Consider the following 24,247-nt stretch of genomic DNA (forward strand, 5'->3'; position numbering starts at 1 on the left):
ATTAATGATAGGATCCGGGCATTACATGGTAAAGATAATAATTACTATTCATTCTGATTAAGATATGATAATAATAGTGATGATGATTCTTGTAGTGATGATAAATTGACATTCAAATAAAACACCTAATTATGACATCTCTAAGTACAACAACACTACTTTTTGAAGTAGTTCATGATATATTTGTTTGACTGCTTTGATGATTATACAATAATCAAAGAGACAGAGAGAGAGAGAGAGAGAGAGAGAAAGGGCGGGGTACGAAAAATCAGACCCCAATGGCATATTCCTATAGTTTTTCCAACATAATAATTCAAGACATCAAATTGAACCTGATTTAAACGTCATTTTTCCTGAAAGGAAGTCAAGATGACTACGACCAGTGTAGCTGACGTCATGGAGTGTGAAGGTCGAGTGAGCATTGAACAAGTACTTATCTTCGTTGATGCACCACTCGTCGTCCTCCTCGTACTCGCAATCGTTTTCACAGCTTTGACATCGATGACATCGAAGGTAATATATCCTGCATTTTAATACATTCCCATTCGAGCACTTTTTACTGCATACGATCTCCCTATTGTTTTTTGTTTTTGAAATGTTCTCACATCTTTGTAAAACATGTGCATGTAAAAAAATCGAACTTGCATTTTCAAAGGTTATCACGGGAACTGGAGTAATTTTGACATAATATTTTATTTTTCCAAGCAAAGATTATTCACATTTACATTTTGCAATTGTTGTCAGGTAGTTCAGCATAATTATTTTCCAAATATAAACCCCGAAAAATATTATATCTTCATTTCATTCTTTATCTTATTATTCAATGACATAATGTACCCTACTGTAGAAGAAAACACACTATGACGGTGATTTGCTCAAAACACTGTCACCAATGTTGCGTCAGTTTTGAGGTATATACTTGGTTTGATATACATTCTGTATCCTAACATGAACGTTCAAGTATTTGTTATTTGTTTATTTATAACAGAAGGCTTCTTCAGTTCCTGGGGTTTGTACGATGTTTCTTAAGATGAGTTTACCAGCTATCTTACGTAACAGACGTCGGCTCAGGAACCAAGTCATCATCATCAGGGTTACTGATACAAACGGCAGATCTTGTAACTGGTAAGAAGGGGGCATTCTTTTAAGAACATCTCCAAAGTATCCCTTCATACATTATTTCAGATAATTTTTTGCAGCTATACTCAATGCAACCTTCCATAGGAAATCACTATTGTCATATCTATGATAATTTGTAAATGATAATGATGAAAATATAATGATGATGATGGTCATAATTGTAATAACAATAATATTAATGATCGAGAATACTAATTATAATAATAATCACAACGATTATGATAATAATAATGATACAAGTAGTAATAACGGTAATCACAACGATTATGATAATAACAATGATAAAGATAGTAATAATAATAATAATAATAATAATGACACTTATAAATAAATGAATGAATTGATAGCTTAGTAAGTAGATAGATAATAACAAATAACTAAAAAACAAATTAATACATTACATTTTTATGATAGCATTTTTGAAATAAAAAATAAAAAAACTTATTTGAAATCGGAATACATTATTAGATAAAGTTGTTGTCCCTATTCTGAACTCCCCCCTCTCCGGCTGATATTTACAGGGTTGAGTTCAACCCCCGATCCGGAACAACTGACCTTGACCTACCCCTCCCCACCAGACAAAGTCGGCTCTCATTGGTTGAGATACGGATCACGTGTCTTGATACATACCATCGTACACCTGATCAATATTCAAAATAGAGTGAGAGCGCCGCATCCCTACTGAGGTTATTAGAACAGTTTATCGAGTTATCAGGAAGATTGGTTTACCTTTAACCATGTGATGTAAAATGCACGATTATCTCACAATTCTATCGATGTAAGAAAAAAGTTCAGAGTAGAAAGACGATCGTATTTTGTGATTCTACTATTTGATTTATGTTGGAAATAGCCCGAAATGAAGTCGGTAACAATTCTTTACAGTCATGCTCAGTAAATCGGCAAGTCTCGTAATTAAACAGAAATATATTTTCACATAAGCATTCATATAATCTACAACAATGTATGTACAGCATAAACGAACATGATTGTGTAATGGTCTTTCATGATCTCAGTGAAAATATTTGGATACCTGATACCTTTGTCAATCAAGACCCAGAATCTTGATTACCAGATGGTCACCAAATCTAGCACTATATCTATCACACCTTCAGGAGATGCTAAAGTGGTGTATCCCCTTACCCTTCGACCCATCAAAAACTCCGCACAAGATGTAGTCGAACGCGGAGGTCTTATTTGGCTGTCGCTATGTCTGGCAGGAATTATGAGTTTCGGCATCACCCTATATATCAACCTGGCATACTCAGAGTTCGCTACTGCAGTGGTAATGAACGTATTGAACATTATCATTACCACTGCAAACGTCATAGTGGCAGTCACCTCTGGCGTACTCGCCTTTCTTTTCGTCAAAATCTTGGCGACGCCATTCCGACGATACAACAGACGTCAACGACAAGGACAACATCGTCGCCTGTGTGGTCATACCCTCGGCCATGATGTAAGTGGCACCAAGAAATGGGTTATTCCATCACCTTGCATCCAGCTCACAGGACCTGAACGTTTGATAGCAGCGTCAGGTGATTTGATTGTAACTGAGAAGCTGACATGGAAAAATGAAGTAAAAGACAAGAAGGTCAAATTGGAAACACCCTTTAAATCAAAATCGTTGCCATGCTTGGATGGTTCGACTCTAAAGAGTGCCAATCCAAGTCCGAGTCTTCATTTACTCCTCAAAAGAAAGCTCGACCCTGTCCAACCGACTCGAGGTTACAGAGGACACCTTGCCGATGACCAGGGGGGGGGGGGGGGGGGGGGTAAGAGGTAACTTTTTTTTTTTTGGTCCCAAAAAAATCGCAACGACTCAGCCGACCGCTGAATAAGCGGGGGGGGGGGGGGGGGGTTGGGGGAGGGGGGGGGGTAAGGTCAGCTTTTTTAGGTCAACCATGGGAATATTTTTTTTAATTTTTTTATTTTATTTTTTTATAAAAAACAAAAAACAAACAAAAAAAATCCAAAAGGGGGGGGGGGGGCGTTTTAGAGAAATTTAGGGGGGGGGGGGGGGGTTTACACACAAAAAATTACCAAAGGGGGGAGTTTAACCCCCCCCCCCCCCCTGTGTACGCGCCTGGATACAACCATTGGTGATGAATAAATTAAATTATGGAATAAAATAATTGCTTGTTTCTTGTAGTCTTTTTTTATTATATACCGCCCATGAACTGTACTTAGGACAAAGAATGTCCAAAGCCTAAGATAACGGTCTCCTTACCCTTTGAAGAAACTTTTCTTTTTTCTAGGAACATAGTACTTGTATCCTATACTCTACTAAATTGTTTTTTTCTTTATATACAGAAACATCTTTGAATGCTTGAAGAAAAAAAATCAACAAAATGGAAATCAAATGGAATCACGCGATACTTGAATACCTCTTAAAAGGCATTGCGATGTACTTTTCAGAGAGGTCAAAATTACAGACAAGTCATTTATTTTCCTTCCTTGTTCACAGAGATTACAATCAGCCTTTCCCTTGGGTGAGCGCCAAGGCAGTTGATGCGCAAACATAAACATTTTTCTTTGTGTTTAGATTTGCAGGAAAAGGCCACTTGAAGACATTCGTTTTTTATAGCAAAACTTCCAAGAAATCAACTCAGGACAATTAACAGCAAATTCAAAACCCTATTGTCTATCCCATTTTTTAATGTGCCATTGCCACGCTCGCAATTTTTAAAATGCGATCAAAGAACAATTCTGGCTACCGGAATTGTCTTCAAGTTGATTTTTTGTTTAAATTTTTTTTTGATGGGAATCGCGGTGATAGCTGGTGCAGTTTTGTTTTTGTTTTGTTTTGTTACTAAGCGCTGTAAAAGTAATTCGCCTGATTTCTCGAATCATCATCATCATTTCGAGCCATCACACAAGTACTTCCTAACTGTTAATAGCTGTTTAGTTACCCCCCCCCCAGTCTCAGTGGATGTTTGGAATTCACTCAAAATTAACACGATCATAAACATGTACCAATTATTTTTTGTGACTTTGACCCTATAACTGCCGTCATTGAGCTTTCTTGTATGCCTATGGCTTTAAAAAAATGTATGAACAAAAACAAAATAAGAGAAAGAAATTTTGTTTTGTTGGTTGTGATTTTCACTTATATAGGTGACACATGAAGTACACTATGCAATGACGTAAATCGTGCATAATACCTTGAATGGTACATTGACTGGTGAGAATCGGTGAGAATCCTCTCACCGGCACCAGAGTTGCCTAGGCCAATGATGGCCGAGAAGATTGCGCAATGTACCGCGCCGGTCTGGCAGGAAGGTGCCAATTGCGGTGAGGGGTTTTCATGGACCAGTAGATCTGAGATTATATTATCCCCAAAAAAAAAAAAAGAGATGAGTATGAATTTACAAATAGTACCAAAATATAGAAGAAAAAAAGAAAGAAATAAAGTGAAAGGCGTAAATATTCTAAAAAAGAATGAAACGCCGATAATACCAAACAACAACAACTGGTATATATTTCAGAATCCTGTGAAACGGAAAACTATATACTTGAACTAATCTTACCGGATTCACGAATAAACATAAACCCGGAAGAGGTACGTAGTTACATCAATTAAAGGAGCATATAACCTTAGAAGCAAACTACTCTAAAATAAAGCAGAAAATCAGACTAGTAAAAGTTTGACCGAAATCTGACAAAAATTAAGAAAGTTCTGAATTTCTGAAAATACGTAATCACTATGTACGCATGGGAAGTACTTGAAATTGGCTAAATCGGTAATGTTACTGTGACGTTGTGTCGGACTGGGAAATAATATAGAAAATAAATTCTCACAGAATCCAACGAAACTTACAATGAATGTTCAAGATTTATCTTAATTTGTCATTAATTTCTTTTGTAACACAGCATTTGTATTTTTTTGGAAAGTTTGTATATGTTAAGATTTGATTTCTTAATAAACACATAAATTAAAAAAAAATAAAATAAAAAGATTTACACATAAATGTCATGTGCCAAACGATTTTGGTAGAAAATGTATAGTGGCTGAGTAATGAGCATAGAAAGATGTAAGGAAATCCGGGTAAGCGGCCTATAAGCCCGACACAATAACGGTAATTTGTATTTGTATATTTTAGACTTGTACCTCTATGGTTTTGTTCAACTAATCTTTCCTCCTCAAAATACCATGGCATGATCCCGGAACCGTATGCACATATTTATGGGTTAGTTTATGGTCCAAGAGAGTCAATAGTCGATCATAGTTTATTTTAGGACTTCTGATGATTAACAATCGCTGAAAACCTGATAGAAAATCACGGTCGAAGTATCTCTCTCGATTGACTTTGGCGATCATGCTGTTCCACAACCCTCGGTTCTTAGACTTCTGTATTAGTGCCACTCCCAGTTCTTTCACTCCCCTCTCTTCCAACAATTTCTGCAGACTGTCCATCCAAAGTATCCTCCTTCTTCCCCTACTCCTTCTTCCCACAATTTTCCCTGTCAAAGCAAGATTCCCTAGGCCTTCTTTACGTGTAATGTGACCCAAGTATGCATTACAAAATTCCATAATTTGCTTTCAAACTTCCTCTTCATTTTTTCACTTGTGCGCACGACTCTTAATATTCATTATAGAAAACATCTCCCATATTCCTTTCTTCCATTTTGTTCTGACAAAAATCCATCATTTTACAACAACCACAAAATAAATATGGACAATGAAATATTATACATGTATATAACTCAAATTAATGCATTGCATTTATTTGGAGCGGTAGTTTACATCTCTGTTACGAATGCTTTCATTTGGCAGTTACAAGCAACAGATATCACACGTATTGAACATACCTCATTGTGAGGTATTTTGTACAATCGTCCATTCATACATACATGTATACACTCATAATTACACTCACACAGTACACGCAAAATACTTGGCATTATCTATTTATCTGTACATGACTAGTCATGAGTACACATTCAAGGTATGCATATCAAGGGTTCAGTGACACAAAGACCTAACTACATATTTTGCCAAAATTAGTATTTGATATCAAAATGTTCAGAAAAATGTGGGCTTTACAGGAAACACAAAGACTTAACTCTACCAACACCCTATTGAAGTCAATGGCTAGTGAAGCCCAAGTGCTCAGTGACATATTAAACCACTTTTTCTCGAAATGGCCAAAGTGGAGTTACGTCTTTGTGACACTGACCCCTCGATATAATTATTCTAATATGGTTTCATAAAATAAAGTGTCCCTACAGGTATAAATATTTGTATCAATGGCAGGAGAAACGATTATAATAGGTTCTCTTGGATCAGTTAGTAACAACATTTTGATGGCTATAACATACATAAGCTGTCATATATCATAGAGAATAGCACAATCACTCGCCTTCCTGTAGGCTATACATGTTCAGTATGTATGGCTTTACAGATATGACAATCACAATATACATGTATTTATTTAACGCCTATTGCATGACACTTGTAGCTATAACGGTACAGTAAATTTGTTACGAATTTGGGTTTACTTTAGAAATGTAATGCCTTTTAAATCGAAGAAATGGAAATGGCTCATTGAATAGATATATAGATATATAGATGTATTAATATACACATGTATGCACAGTTTTAGTTATTGGCTTTATTCAATTGGTAGATAATAAAGCTTTTGCACAGAATTCAAATACCTAATGAGTAACGGCTCTGAATTCCAGTGAACAACACAATTTTGCAATAGATATTATAAATAATTCAATTAAATTTAATTCCAATTAGGCTCAGGTTGTAAGTAACAATTATCCATAAACAAGGGCAATGTTAATACACTATTGTATGTCCAAAAGAAATAATGTAAGGATTATTTAATACGTCACTTGTCATATTCACACATTTTAATAGTTGACATACTTTACAAGGCTATTGAAATTGCATTTGGTTGATTTTTTCAAATAGTTGTTTAGCTGTTATAATCAGTTGTTGGTAAATATATTTCATTTCCCATTAATTATCAAATTAAAACATTAATCATCTTAGAATGTAGCTCTCAAAAGAACCCAGACCATCACTGTACCTGAAACTTTCACTTCTTCTTGTACAGTATTCATTAAAGAAAAAAAAAAGAAAAAAAAAATCTTGTCACTTTTATCCTAAGTAACTTAAGTATGAAGGTTTTGGTTCCCTTTGATGATATACATACATGCCAACATTTGAAAATCAGAAATCTGTACAAATTATGCTATTTTCAAAAAAAAGAGGAACAATCCTAACTCTCCTATTCAATACTACAGACAAATTTGTACAGGAAGAGGAACACCTGCATTAAAATTATAATTATCTTCTCCCAAAAAGAGGAATGTTCCTCTTTAATCTGAACAGTTGGCATGTATGGATATACCGAAAATGACATGCATGTGATGTCTACAATCTTGAAATATAAGTTTATAAACTGCAATTGTATTAACTAGTTACATTTATAAATACATTTATGTTTATGACATTTCTGACATTAATACATTTTTCATTTTTATGTTTACAATACAAAAAAGTGTTCTTAAATAGAACTTTTACGTACCTATGTCCTTGACCAGAGTTACATTAAAAACGTTCAACACTTTTTGTATGAACGCCAAGGCCTAAGCCACAAATAGAGAAATAAACGTGCAGGAACAGAATATCACACATTAAAATGAATAGTTATTATATTAAAAAACATACTTGATATGTCAAGTTTCTTAGCTCTTGATCACAGTGGTCCATAAACATTTCAAACATGTGAAACTGGAACGAGGAAGAAGTATGAACGGATACATGCAAAGCTCCTTGTGACTGGGCTCTAGGGTTTCAATGTATAGAGATGTACTCTGGTGATATCTGAGCCATAATTTGAAGCATTTTTCAAACACCTTACGAGACTTATATTTCATAGATAATTTTGGTTGAGAATAAATATTAACGTGTGTAGTGTACTGGAATGCTAGTCTGTATATATTGAACATGTACTGTAATACACTATCGGGTTGAATCTAGTAATTCCTTCGACCCTCTTACTGCATTTCAGCACTACGACTCATGGTTAAACCGTGGACCTACTACATGGTAAAACTGTAGTGGACATTCCAGCACTATGACTCATCATCATCATGTATGGGTAACTTGTATGCATTAAACAGATAGAGTACTTTGATGGTCTGGGAATAAACACTTGTAGATTGGACCTCAACTAGACAAGTCATGCCACTCCTTTGTTTTAAGTCTTGTGTTTTTTCATATACTGTACTATTTCGATACTTAACAACCTGTTCATGATTTTCAAAACTGGACGATCAGAATTACCGGTAAAACCTGTCGCTGTTACATGTAGAACACCCTTGTGGGCCACCACATGAAGTAAAGGCCTAATGACTCATACATACAATCTATATAATTGTGGATGTCAATTGAATATACATGTACACCATGTATATGATGAACATTATAAAAGCACACAACCTTCCCTAGATTCACCACTAGAGGGCAGCACAAATAAGTTGGCATCTGGGAACATTGATTAGAATGAGATGCCATGCACATGTTTTATATGTCTAACAGAAAGCATGTATGTGTTCCTTCATATAACATGTTGAGAACTTGTACATGTTCGGATGCGTGTATACTTGCATTAAAAACAAACAAAATAATTTTTACCATATTTTTAAAACGAAGCTTAGCTAGGGATCTGAAAATAAAACAGAACGATCAAGTTTGTCATGGAGTAATAATAAAATGATAATACAAATTGGCAAGTCATACAATTTCTTTTCCATTAATACCGTATTCACATGTGCCTAAATAATCAAACCTCTTTTCTGCAGGAGTCATAAAACTATTTGATGAATCAAATGCTGGAAACCTGAGTAACTTAATAATAATATCAGATTTTTGGCACATGAAGTGAACTTGATATCATCAGGGCCCTGTTTTATAAAGAGTCGTGATTAGTTGCAACTGATTTGCGATTGATGTCAATCGCGACTGTACATAAGAGATAGGAGACTGTAAATATTGCGATTGATTAAAAACTTGCCATTGATTTGGATCGATCACAACTTTTTAAAGATGGGGCCCAGAATCATCTTGAAAAAGGGGGATCGGAATTAAATAAAACGGTGCATTATAAATCATACATAAAAGTAAGTTTAAAATCTTGTACGGGATCCATGTAAATTAAAAACAGTATTTTGAATATTGAACTCTATTATTTGTGAAACTTGCGCTTCATAGGGTAAATAGCTGCCAAATAATAATTATTAGAAAAAATTACGAACATGTATGAAGTTAAAACGCTTAGAAATATGTTAAATTAAAATACTGAAGTTCAAGTGATGACTTCAGGTTACTCAAGCAGATATCTGCTTTCTTTTTCTTTTTAAAAAAAAAGTGTACCAATCTCCTTCAAAATTAATTTAGGAGCATTTAGAAAGTATGAATTCAACATTAAATTTTTTACCCGGCATTCTATAGGCCAGTGGATTAAGGCTTATGAAGAAAATGAAGAAAAACATAAAACTGCGCGGACGGAATCCGATGCAATGTTTGTAGTGTTAATACTGAAAAAGAACAGACAGGTCTCACAATAAATTTTACAAATATCATGGGATTCATTCACGTGGTCCTGACACAATCATAACTTTGTATGAACTTCATAATATTCCTAGCTTAAGTTCTATGCTCCTCTAGCTTAAGTTCTATGCTCCTCTAACTACATACATGCAATTCTTTCAAGGGATGCTCTACGGGAAAACTGGAGTAAACGATGTCCAAGAAAGCGACGTATATGTCCAAGGATTAGCTCCTAAGTAGTTAAAAGTCCCTCCTAGCAGAGCCGGGGTAATATTGGAGCGCTTTGAGCACCTTGCAGGGTCGATATGTGAGCCATATAAATATCCAATATTATTATTATTATTATTATTAACAAGATGTATCCCTCACATAAACACAAAGTTCTAGGGGTCACACTCTTTTTACAGGTGGCATCAGCAGAGCTTTAGAATAAATTGCTAGGATATATCAAAATTTGTGATACCGTTGACAACTTTAAAACACATCTTAAAAAAAAAAGTCTTTTAGAAACAATTTCTAACATCAACTGATGAAATAAGGAAGTATGTTTAGCATATATCTCACTCTATTTTATTCTTTATGTCTTTCTTGCTTCTCTCCATTACAACCCGAAGGGACATATAGATGTGTTTGATATGCGCTGGATAAATATGGTATTCTATTATAGTCATTAAGACAGCACGGATCTAACACACTGAAAATTACCTGCAGAGTCTAGATACGTTTCCCCTCATTACAAGACAAAGCTCTGCATGTGTATACAGTCCAACCTGTCTATTAAGGCCACCCAAGGGAAACAGAGTGAGTGGCCACTGTAGACAGGTTCTACGACACACATTTCATTCTCGAGGGAGGCGAACTGCTTCACCACTATGGAGAGGTGGCCTTTACAGAGAGGTGTATAGGTACATCAGCTGGTCTTTCTAGACAGGTCCTATGACACACATTTCATTCTCGAGGGAGGCGGAATGCTTTGCCACTTTCGACAGGTGCCATTTATAGAGAGGTGGCCACTAAGACAGGTCTGACTGTATACCTGATGAATCCTCAAGCAGGTTGTGCAATATCAGATCTAGTTTCCATGTAATAAAATGCATGAAATTACTCCCTGTTAAAGCCTTGTACCTCTGATCATTGAAGCATTGTACATGCACATACAGGCAAACATTTCGAGCTGCAACTGTGAAAAATAAAAAACTAATTCAGTGCAACACTAGTACCTAATACATCAAAGCATATTCGTCATACGTAGTACTATCTTCTAATCCTTAATCAGTTTGATGCTGTCTGCATGCAGGTAGCCTTGTGTCCAATATAATAAGCTCATCCACCACACGAGCAGCAGCGTTTGCATAATGTAGTTGGTTCCTACAGCATACAGGTACATCAGTTATTACCCCTACAGAGATTCCTTGACAGAGGGGTCCATTGTATAATCCACACAAGATTGTTTTCCTCAAAGAGTCATTTCCTTTCAGGAGTCTTTCACATGGATGAGGGGGGAAACTTTGCACACCTCGGTGGCTCTTCTCTGTGTGGCGTGTTAAGATGGTATCCTGGAGACGGCCATGTCGTAAGTGTCATATGAAGAACAGGATGATGACGATGAGCATGACCACCAGAAGCACTGCTATTGCCATCCATTGCCGCTTGTCTATCGAAAGAAATAAGCCAAATAAAATGATGGAATAACAAGAAAAGCATCTTTGCCTACATTCTACTTCAGTATAACGAGGCTAAAATCACAGAAGTTAATAGCATTGACCTCTACCAGCTTTGACCTTTGACCTACTTACCCCAAAATAACCAGTTCCTCTCCCTATGCTGATACACACTATCACTATCATACCTTTATAAATTTGAAAATAGCAGGTTCATGTACATGTACCTAAAACTTCTTTGAAGAATTTTTTAGGCCTGGTAATTAAAAATATGATTTCAATGTACATCTTTACCTTATTTCTGCTAACATTATAAACTTTGGACGAGGCAAACAGGAAAAAGAGTACCCTAAAATGTAAAATGGACACAAAATGCCTGAGGGGTCGAATTTGAGGTGGTTCAACATTTAGTTTGCTTTAATAGAACATGTTAAATTAGACCTGTGTTATAAATTTGGAGCCTTTATCATAAAATGCACAATCGGACTTTAATTAGATGCTACACCACCCACTTATATTTGGCTTTTAATAGGTACATGCTCTAAAGGACAGATATGCATCATCTATTCTAGCACAGAAGAAGAGAATGACGGAAAGAAGATATTCACCATTTGACATTCTTGTGACCTTAGCCATTTTCTTCATGACGCCGTCTAACCTTGATTCCGTGTTCTCCAGCTCCGTAGAGAAGTCATCTAACATCCTAGAAAGAGAAAGAGAGAGGGGTCATTTGCATAAATCGGTTGTTGCTAGGTTGTTGCTGGGAACAACCACTGTAAACTAATTTATGCGAAATGACACTGCAGGGGAGGCATGGGTCGTGGCACAGGTGTGCTTGCGTGCTTTGGGGCTCTGTGGGAGCAGGCGTGCATGGGCTTTAATGCATGTTGGAAATTGTATATCGTGTCTAGGCTACGGCTTACTTATTATTGTACATTATCATGATTGCTCATGTCTACTGCCTCGCTCGGGATGACCTCAATATTTTAAAGTGATAAACGTGACATTCCTTTGGTAAAAATTTGTTTGCTTGTTTCACTTTGTATATCATCTTACGATAAAGGGAGTGTAGCTTGGCAAATACTGGTTTACGCCATCTAAGTCTTCTTTTGGTCAACTGCACATAAAAGAATGGACTTGATAAACGGTAGTCAGCCATTTAATCTCTACATGATCAGTGCGCGCTAGTGTTTGCAAAACAGACCAAAGTTCTCCTTGATTAACGGTAGTCATCGACTTAATTTCTACATGGTCAGTGCGCGCTAGCGTTCACGAAACAGACCAAAGTTCTCCTCACGCTTTGGTTTCGCGTATGTTGCACGCACGCGATTGCTGCGGTCGCGACTTTGGGCATGTTTGGGCATCTTGCTGTTTCTGATACTTTTTTCATGAAGTTACTTCTAATATAATTGACTTTCTCTTGTGGAACACCTAGCGATGCCTTTGTTTAAAAAACTCTGCTCTACATATATCATTTGTATCATCCTGTACGAAGATAAGTATAGATCGGGTCATACCTATAACACATAACAGAATATTCACAAATGTAACATAATGTACACTATAGGAATAATAAGTCTTGCAAACTTACACTGCTTGTTCATCAAGCTCGTTCCCTATCGAGTGACTCATGTTCTTCAGCACACCCACACTGTCTGCTACTCTGTCTATTTGATCATCTTGTGATTCCATTATTAGCTGCAAAATTTAGAAACAAGAAATATGGTTAATAATAATAAAAATAATAATAATGGGTTCTTGTATAGCGCTCATGTCAGTCAGATTTGACCCTCATGGCGCTCCTGATTATTACCTTGGCTTTAGCACGGCTGCAATACGGCGCTCTAGCATTTCAAGGAATAAATTCCTACCAGGTACCCATTTACTTCACTTGGGTTGAGTGTGGCAAATGTAGATCAATGTCTTGCCAAAGGACATTAGTGCGGTGACGGGACTCGAACCGCTGACCTTGTGATCGACAGTCCGGCAACGTATCCACTCGACCACAACACCTCTACAATCTTCTAAAAAAAAAGAAGTTATAAATGATAATGCATACTAACATTTATATAGCGCATATGACTAACGTTGATAAGCAGCACACTATATGAGCCCTGCTAAAGAACTCTGGTATTCAAGAAATTTCTTTCTACATGATATCCCCTTCCCATTTACATCACCTGGGTAGAGAGAAGCAAATGCAGATTAATGTCTTGCCAACGGACATTAGTGCCGGGACTCGAACTGCTAACCATGTGATCCACAGTCGGACGATGTATCCACTAGCCCACGATACCTCTACCAAAATTGGTGAAGCAGTTATAATGTATATAGATGAATCAGTAATGGATTTGTGATCATTTTCTTGCTATTTTAAATTCACATCTACAAATTAAACACAATACATGCATGTCAGTTAAAACTGATGCTCACTCTGCAGATATGTATATTCAGAGACAACAATAGCAGAGCCACTCTTAAGTGAAATGCCCTATGCAAGAAGTTTTTTTTTTTTTAATAATTTTTTTAAAATGTTGTCTTTCAATGCAAAAGTAGAGATTGTGTAAGGTATACCTGTTGTTGCTGGTTGCTATCTCTGATGAAGCGTTGGTTCTCATCTTCAGCCTCCTGCTCTAGCCGACTGTACTTGTGCTTTGGTCGTCCTGGGCCGTTGGGTAACAGAGACTGTTGGGAAAGATAGGAACCAGTCACATGCAAAGTTGAATACACATATTTCAATGACAGCAGAGACCGAGAGTTAAAGTCAGGAATCCCATGACTTTAACAAGCCGATCGCCTGTCTGATTATTAAGATATTTATGATTGGAAATCAAAATTTCAATTACAATTTTCGTTTTCCTAATGATTTTTATAACACTAGAATTCTACTTTTTTGAGGCACTTCACGATCATTTTGAAGTGCATTTTTTTTAAAGATTCAAAATTACACCATATCACAGACACTGATAACACGTAGGGCCATGCATCTCAGATTTAACATTGTTAAGCTAGAATGTATAAAATCAATCCCTAAACAAATTTCACCTCAAGTTCTATGGCCTAACGGATAAGGAGTATGACGAAAATAAACAGTATTACATAAAACTGCACACACAGAACCCAAGTCAGACTGAGGAATGTGCTTAAAGATTATTGCTGGGGAAATCGCTGTCATTAACAATTTGTGAAAGTTTTAAGCCATAAATTAAACGTGAATCACATCCTAAAAAAAAAAAAAAAATGATTTTTGTGAGTCACTAAAGGTTCTTGCAGTATAAATCATTGTGGTTACATTTTGTGAAAATATCTACACACATGTAAGGTTGTATTCTTAAAAACGATTATTTATATATATATTTTATTCAAAATGATGTTACTTGTCATAACAAACTCAAAATGCGCATAACTAACATTTGGCATTGGTGCTTGCTCAGAGATCTCTTTTAACTTTATGCAAACGCCACCAACTTTGCGCTGACATTAACCAATGACTTGTGCTACTGTGGATTTGCTATGACAATAAACAATGTTTTACTATTAAACATTAGAGATAACATCATTTTCATAATAACACCCCTGGGGGGTGTTTCACAAAGACTAAGATCGACTTTAAATTGGAATCAAATATGGCAGGCCATTCATGCCACTGTTTGTTCTCACCACTATGATCTTTAGATAATATTTTTTCCTTCAATAATGTAAATTCTGTAGATTTGTGACCTTGATTTGTACGTCCCTTGAGAGACCAAATGCCAGTGAATAGTGAGAGAAAACAGGAGCATGAACGGCCTGCCATAGTTAAGTCCAACTTAAGGTCGATCTTAGTCTTTGTGAAATACTCCCCTGGATTTAAAGCCCATCTGTACTAGTGTACAGAAGGGATTAGACCACCCTACAAGGTCACTGGACATGTGGTTATCTCATCAAACCAGCTCTCAATCAACATAAGAAAAGGAGGATCATGGGGGACCAATGGTCACCGATTATGCATTGTTTGTTATATAGAGGGCGCAAGTACGTAGCTACATGTATAAGTAGTGCACTGGGGCTTTAAAAGAAGATACATTGGAACATACCTGTCTTGATTTCTTGTCTTCTCTCGTCTTGGTCCCTGGACTACTCATATGCTCTTTCATCTCTCGGACTCTATCTTTGGTCCTTGTGACAAAGAGTCTCCTCGTGTCCAAATCACTGGGCTCTATCCTGAACTTTCTTGGATTGGCTTCAACAATGCGTGAAGTAACGGTTAAAGAAAGCAAGTTTGCTATCGAACATTTAGTGATAAAACTGAATTAGTTGGCCTCTTCTGTCGCATTTCCTGCCTGACAAGCTACTTGGCAAGTGGGAACTACATTATAAAGCATGATCATGGTTATATTATTATAATTATTATTAAGTATTTGGCGTCACCTGTGCCTGGGAAAAGCGAACTGAATCACTGTAACTCTAGGGTCTCTCATCCCGGTATTACCGAATGGGGGTGAGCAGGTGGACCACTACACCGGGGTTTCCCCCTACTCTTATACGAATAGTGCAGTGGGTTCTTAACATGCAGAGGTATTAGTGTTTTGTGTTCAATGACATACATTTAGGGTAACATAAGGTACAGATTAGAATTATACATCTATATTCCAGTGTTGTTTGCTTTGAGTAAGAAAGAAGATAAAAATACAGCACATTTCTCTCTCATGCATGGCAAAAATGAAAGATTGTAATGGTAGATATACCAAAGGAAGTGGAAAGAGACAGGAAAAAAGGGATTTGACTTGCTGAATTATCTTGATTAATCAAGATCAGTATCAAAGTCAATTAATGACAAATGAATCATAACTGGATTCATCCTATGAAATAGTAAGCCTGAGATACCCTCACATGTACACAATTGAATAAAAATTTGAGGCTCAATGAACAAGGAAGAGTCTCTGATGGATTCAAGATAGCCGTTTGGTTCAAAGTTAACTTCATCCAAAGATTTTGAGCAGCTGTTTCTAAAACAGTCTGATGAGTGATGACTAGCTACAAAAGGAAACATGTTTTTATCAGTTGATGGTATTTCTGAATGAATATCATGATAGAAACAAAACTACCTAATTTCAATGCTTTTCTATAATCTAGTGACAAACCAAAATAGCCTTCCAGAATTCCTATATCGAGTTTAAACATCAATAATAGTACATACAAAAATCAATTTAATTTTCAATTTTGGAATACAACCTGACTCTAAGATAAAAGATTTAATTTTAAAAAGGATATTAATGGTTTCCTCTAGATCTTCCACATCCCATTCAATACTCCTAAGACTATTCCTGAGTTCGTTCATGGTCCAGTCATACTCCTCCTTGCTCACACTGTTTGTGTCTTCTAGGAGCTGAGTCCATCTCTGGTAGAGTCCCTCTGATGTGTTCACAGCCTTCTCCACTTCCCTATTGCGCAAAGAAGAGAGGGATAGCCATGAACATGTAATATTATTTATATTGATAGAACTGTGAGATGGACGACTGGTTTGGTTGGTATTGGTTGGCAGGCGGGGTAGATTTATTGTATGATTATGACATCAAACTTAATAATGTAAATAACCTGAATCATCTGAATTACCTAGTATGATGATGCCCAGTTACTGACTGTACATGTAGTCTAAAGAAGGCTCGATCTTCAACAGACAACAGATCGGGTCCCTAATCATATAAAGCTCATCAAATAAATCCTCAAACAGGGTCAAAATGTAGCTCAAACAATTTGTCTCAGATCCTCATTACGGTAGATCACTTCACACAGGCGCGCGCCCGCATGCAACCCACCAGCGGTATGCACTTGTATTGTGCAGCGGTTTGCCATGAAACCTGTGAAAAAGTGTTTACTAATATCAATGTTTTTCCGAAAAATACTCCAAAAAATAACAAGAAAATTGACACGAAACAGGTAAACATAACGACTTTTAACTCATGATTTTTATTTGGACATTTAATGAATATTTACTTCATTTTGGGTATGTTTTAGTAGGGTATCTCCACGCCGGAGTTACAGGTCGAATTTTGGATAGGTTTCTGAACAAGCACCAAATTTTTAGTAGTATTTCCAATATGGTCATTGACATTGAGCTTAGGCGTGTAATCAGAGACGCCAAGTTCAAAGAACAGTAATGCGTGACATTTTCATGAATCTGCGCGCGACCGCACAGGCGAGGGTACAACACACGTATAAGGTATAGCGTTTTTTAAATCTAGCGCGCGCATTGTGCGTGAGAGCGTTTTCAGACCCTTGAAATGCGTGATGGTAACTCTGTATAATACGTTAACATTTTAGAGTCTACTGTTAATTATAAGAGGGCCCTTTAATTACAAAGAGATGCAATTCTTTATTAAAGGTAAAGACCAGTATTGGAAACGCCCCAATTTCAAAAAATGAAATGGAAGCTCTCATTAACCAATCATGTGAAAGAATATGTTTTGACTAATACATGATGATAAAAAATTTGCCGGGAAACCGCCTACTAATTCATATATTTGGTAAAATTGTTTCTCTCATGGTCTGTGAGAGATATAGGGTAGTCCCATATACATCTTTCTGTGTATAGGCCTAGTGCTTGTAAATTTACGAAGAATGGACCAAATTTCTTATCATTTTGATGATTCCAGAACCTTGCAGGTGCTAGATGCTAGATGATCAACCTTTTCTGATCGATTCCACAACGTTTCTTTCACAATGCAATCGCATGACCAGAACTGGTCTTTACCTTTAAGACAGGGCCTAGAACATGCAGAATGACGTGAGATATTACCGTTACCAGCAAGATCCATTTGACCTTTTTGTTTAACTGCATGTGCCTAGAAAATTAACAACAAGTCATCATGATGATAATGATATACACCCCTACTACTAGGCCTAGATAAAGATATTCACAAACGTTGATTTTACTCACTCTTTCACAACAAAGAATGGATCTTCAAGTGACATGATGCTTCTCTCCTTCGAAAATAACGCGTATGAGAAAACGATGTAGGCCTGCAGTACTCAGCAGTTTATTATTAGGCAGCTTCGAAATAATGACAACGTGTTATAGTTGTAAGTGTAACTGTTAATGAGGTACAACCTACGATGGAGCACGAACCACGTAGAACGCTGGGTGGTCGCGCCTACGCTTTCCCGTAGACGTGCTGTGTGATGACCGTAGTCAGAAGTGTGATGTGAAAACAAATCGCTACTGTTCTCGTCCACACGACTGTGCTTGCAATATGAGCGTTAAATCTAACAAATGTATCATTATTTAAGACAGGAATTTGGAATGGAAATATTAAAAACTTGTAGAGTTACAGGACTCCACTAAAATTCCTCTAAAAATCCCCCGGATTTACGAGACAGTACGGTGCAGTGACAGCACGGCTCTAAATTTAGTGTGACCTTTGCTTGCACTTTCCGGATATGATCAAAACACAAGAAATTCCCTCACAAACCTCTATTGTGACGTTTCCTGTTCGCTTACTTTTTCCCATCCACGCTTTTCCCTAACATTTTTGTTTTTGTTGAAAGAAATCACATTTTGTACTGAGTCAGAATTTGCGTTGTTAATTACCATAATCATTTGTTTTTACGAAACGCTTGAAATTGATAAGTATTAATGTAGATATATCTTTATGTATCATATACTCTCCACTGCCAAATTTCCCTCGTATGCCATAATCTACCCTTTCATATTCATAGGTCTACCCTATACGATTAAATACCAAGTCCCTCCCTATCTCTCTCCCTCTCCCCCTTTCTCTCTTTCTATCTCGATCTCACCCCCTTTTTTCTTTCTTTTCTCTCACCCGCCCTTTCTCTTTCTATCCCTCGTCCTATCTTTCTCCGTCTCACCCCTTCTCTCTCTCTCTCACCCCTTTCTCTCTCTCACGCTCTCTCTCTCTATCGATTTCTTTCTCCCTCTCCCTCTCTCTCCATCCCCTCCTTCACCCCAGTCTCTCTCTGTAGGTATTCATCCCAGCAACATTTTTACATTATACAGGTGAACATATGTCGGGGTGCTCCAAATAATTTTGCAAGCATGTTATAGTCCTAGCCTTTAATTACGCTCCATGGCATGTTTGGCTTCCTATCACTAAATCACTGGTTAGTGGTTACTATATTATATATTGCTTGCCTAGAAAACAAAAATGATCATCCTTTTATAGAATGTGTGCAGAGCGTATCTTAAGGAATCACAAAATCATGCAACAATTTTGATAAACGTATAATCTCACATACTTCCCTTCATGCACGTATTGGGCCCATTTCTTTTGCATGAACACACTGCATACGAAAATATATACAAAAAAAGGGAAATCTTCAAAACCTTTAATAATCAACTAAGCAACATATCAAGTGGTTTGAAATCATTGTTTTTCAATAGAAATTATTAATTTTTCAGGTTTTACCCTTGCAATATAACATTACAAGAAAATGACTATTGCCAATTTGAAGATCAATATGTGATCACTCTAGCCCTAAAAATTAAAAACCATGTCCTGAAAGGGATGTCCCATTGCCTTTCAGTTTTATAGACGTCTCAATATCCTATGAATATTACGAACGCACAGTATTCACAGAAAAATAAATCATGAAACGTAAGCTTCTGAGAAAATGTGAGTTTATTCCAGTGCTTTGCAAGATCCACCATAAATATCAAATCTGTAAACAATTATTCATACATCATGAAGAATAATTCATTTATATTTACAAACAAGAAGTAGTTACGTATATGCTATTATTTGGAAAAAAATTACACTTCATGTTGAGAGCCAGAAGAGAGTTTGTTCTATTGCTATAGAGTACCGAAGCTGTGACGTCATACAAATCTATTTTTAGAATTTCTCAATTTTTCCTTCGTATTCTGAAAGAACATCAAAAATAATGTCCAAATGTCGAAAACCAATTGAATATGTTAAGTATTGGCTGAGATATGACCATCTGAATAAATATACTCCCCATAGGAACTCAGTGTTATATGCTCTGGCTCCTAATGGTTAGGAGCCAGAGCATATAACACTGAGTTCCCATAGGACATATATTCATTCAGATGGTCATATCTCAGCCAATACTTAACATATTCAATTGGTTTTCGCCATTTGGACATTATTTTTGATGTTCTTTCGGAATATGAGGGAAAAATTGAGATATTCTAAAAATAGATTTTTGATGACGTCACACTTCTTCACTCTATATGACATGAGATGATTTATTACTGTCTCACATGGCAGACGAGGAACAAACCTTAACAGATTAAAGCTTATATTGAGCTCTGGTAAGGGCATCCTATTTTGAGAGAAAATTGCTATGATTTATTCTGGATTGTGCAAATGAGAGTTGTGGTTCTTATTGAAGATGATTTCCATCAAGTTTTTGTGAGGTTGTTTTTATCTGACTGATTCAAACAATCAATCTACTGCAGGATAAACAATCCAGAATGAATTTTAGCCATGTCCTCTCGACATACGATGCCCATGCATACCAGAGCTCAAGATTAGCATTAACTCTGTTTTAAAGTATATGAGTTGACACCCTACTGGCCCCAATAGATGTACATAACAAACAGACAGTCTCACTAAAACATATCACATTACACACATACATATTTAAATAATGATATAAAAAGAGTATAAGTATAATAAATAGCACTTGGTAGCGATTCCATAAATAAAATAGAAAACAACAAAGTTTCAAACAACAGTTCAAAATGGCAACTTTATGAGTTACATTACCTGAGCACCACGAAAAAGTAATTAAAAAATCAGAGATAATCCAATTATTTTAGAGTTTACAACATTATAACCAAATCAACTGGTTCTGAAATAATTTAATACAGACATGATAATTGTAAAACCTCTTTCTTCTAGCAGAAAAGCTGGGAATTTTCAATTTAACATTTTTGTTTTTATTTTAATGAAATAAAGATGAATTATTATTTAGTAAAAATATGAATAGCATTACTCATGTCTGCCAAATGTAGCATTACTCATGTCTGCCAAATGCAACATCCTTTGTTCTTTTCTCTCTTTTATATTATGATATTTAAAAAAAAATCTTTTTAACACAGTTTGCATTTCTCTCTGTCATATTTCATATTCAGATTCCTTTTAAATAGTCATGAGTTATTTTTCCTAAGTTGTTATCATTTAATAGAACACCTGATCGCCAACCAGCTTTGGGATACATTAGTTCTGCCTTAAAAATATAATTTTACAGATATATCTTTCCATTACATACATATGGACAAGATTACATGTACATTCAACTTGTTGTATTTCACTTCAACTTCCCGTTTACACAGCAGAACCCCACTTCAACTTGATATGCCCGTTCAAAGTCAAGTCTCACTCCATACTCTCAACAAAGAATCAAGGTGGCCCACAAACAAAGGTTCAAACAATAAACTGGAATGTGGAAAGAGTATATGGCCTAGCTTTCAGCATGTGAAGCACGAAAACCTTGTGTCCGGCCTCCACACTGTATTTTTCTATATGCACTCTGGTGCAATCTGATCCCGGTTTTTGAAGCATTCCATCATAAACGCATTTTATGACTAATATTTCATAAATAAATTTGGTTGAGAATGAATATCGACCTGTTGCTGATACTCAAACATGTCGCTGTTACATGTTTAAACCCCTTGTGGGCCACCCTGAGAGAGTTCACTGCAATCATTCCCATAACCAGATATTTAAATACCCATAACCCGTTACTCAACTTCAAATTCTTAAATTATGTTATAAGTACAAACCTGTGAACTGGCAAACATCAAGCACAGCAAAGTGGCAAGGTGTGTTTAATATTGGGTTTATGGCCGTTTTGGTCTATAACCGGTTTGTCTACTATCCAAACGGTTTATTGCCATATGGTCTACACCAAACAATTACTTTCCACATGGTCTAATAATCATTTCGTCTACTCATCATTTGGTCTAATGACCATTTTGGCTAATAGTCATTTGGTCTAATCTTCAATAAGTCTACTACCCATTTGGTCTAATATTCAGTTGGTCTAATTGCCAATGTGTCTATGCCCATTAAAGTCTAATAATCATTTGATGATTGTCATAATATATGACTGAATGATTATTATACCATGTGGAAAGTAGACGGGATGGGTGTAGACCATTAGGAAATAGACAAATTGGGTAGTAGACGAACTGATTGTAGATCAAACAACAATTCACCTGTTATTTGATCCACGTACATCAGTCACTGATCATGGTCATACAGTGTTGGTCAAAGTCATCAAAGGGACAAAATAATCTGTTAACCAGTTGACTACTGAATTATCTAATTCCCATAGACTTAACACAGGGACCACCAGGTTCCAGTAAGCAATGGGTTAAGAGCTAGAAGGGCATTCAACTCCGTCTTTATGAAAACTTTGACATCCTTCTTGCTCCATGCAAACAGACAAAAAAAAAAAATGTTTCCTTCATAACTTGAATTTTGGTGAAATCTATAAGACAAGTACACAACCCTGCTTCAGAATTCCTACATTAAAACAAGTTAGTGTATATCCAGGATTTATCCATCACGATAAAAATCTTGGCTGATTCACCAAATTCAAACATCTTGCAGATGAAATTGTTTCTGAACATATAATTTACATGTTTGTGTTGTTTTTATGTCGAAATAAAACGTCAGCAACAGCGACTAAAATCTGAATTTCTGAGAAAAAAATTAGGAAAACTGATTTGTTCCACAAATTACTCTTCTTACAGCTTTCAAAGCACATTTAAGAAAACTGACTATAATTGAATTGTCTTTAATATTCTAACTAAAATGCAAAAAGAATATCACACTGAGTAAGTTTTTTTTTGATAACACATATGCACATACCCTTTTTCTTGATCTTTAACGCAAATTTACACTTGTACTTTTGTTGCCAAGCTAGAAAGCCTGAGAAGACAATGTTTAACAAAGCTTGTTTTTTAGATACCACTGAAAATGACATATATTGCTTCTTAATTAATGCACTTGTCATTTGTAAGACGCACCTCTTGACCCCCGGGAAAGGTGCGTCATTGTACCGATGTGAGTCGTACATTTTGATACCATGACGCACCTTCCGTCACAGAAAGTGACACACCATTACATTCCATCGACTCACATTTGAGTCAAACATATTACAAACCATTTCATGAAAATGACTAGCCAATGACGCACATTTGAGAAACACTTCTGCTTAGAGAAAGTGACGGTCCCATTGACACACCAAATGACGCAACGTGGTAAAGTGACTTACTATGACGCACATATGGGTCAGTATTGTGACGGACATTTTGCGGCCATGACGGTACTGTGCGTCGCGATTTTGGGGAACATGACGCAACCATGACGCACCATCCCCGGGGGTCAAAAGGTGCGTCTTACAAATGACACCTGCATAATACAGGTAAGAATTATAGGTTCTTTATCATAACTGGCCTTATGTGAATCCATAATTTTTCAAATGATGTCAGATGCACAAATATTTATAACAAATAAAAATAATGAAGCAAAGGACGGAATAAACATTGCACATTGAAATACACGAGTCATAACGTAAAGCACCAAACATATCCAATCCATCATACCAATCTCAAAATTACTGACACAAGCTCACACAGTGAAACCATTTATCTGCCCCAAAATATCAAACTTGGTAAAGTAAAACAAAGATTGCTTTTTCAAGAAGCAACAATAGGCCAGCAAGCACACAGTTGCATTGGGAATTGATGATGCACTTAACATAAAGCATCATAGGCCTAACCAGTGGCGTAGCATATGTCCAGCCTTAGAGGGGGCACGAGCATCAAAGTCTTCTTTTCTCATCATTTTATCACTTCTCTTTTTCATCCCTTTACTTCTTTTTCTTTGTCATTCGACGAGGA

At 36.3% G+C, this 24,247-nt stretch overlaps 1 protein-coding gene across 1 annotated transcript; it reads right to left on the minus strand.

Moving 5' to 3' along the window:
* Positions 1-9,521: 9,521 nt before the first annotated feature.
* LOC574734 (syntaxin-6) lies at positions 9,522-18,761 on the minus strand. Its single transcript, XM_030997591.1, has 7 exons — positions 18,290-18,761; positions 16,624-16,793; positions 15,447-15,604; positions 13,945-14,055; positions 12,962-13,068; positions 11,979-12,073; positions 9,522-11,363 (listed from the first exon to the last, which is right to left on the minus strand). The coding sequence occupies exons 1-7, from the start codon at positions 18,322-18,324 to the stop codon at positions 11,290-11,292; spliced, it is 750 nt and encodes a 249-aa protein (XP_030853451.1). The 5' UTR covers positions 18,325-18,761; the 3' UTR covers positions 9,522-11,289.
* Positions 18,762-24,247: the final 5,486 nt, after the last annotated feature.

The sequence above is a fragment of the Strongylocentrotus purpuratus genome, unplaced genomic scaffold (assembly GCF_000002235.5).
Source record: "Strongylocentrotus purpuratus isolate Spur 01 unplaced genomic scaffold, Spur_5.0 spur5_scaffold_4, whole genome shotgun sequence".
NCBI classification, from domain to species: Eukaryota; Metazoa; Echinodermata; class Echinoidea; order Camarodonta; family Strongylocentrotidae; genus Strongylocentrotus; species Strongylocentrotus purpuratus.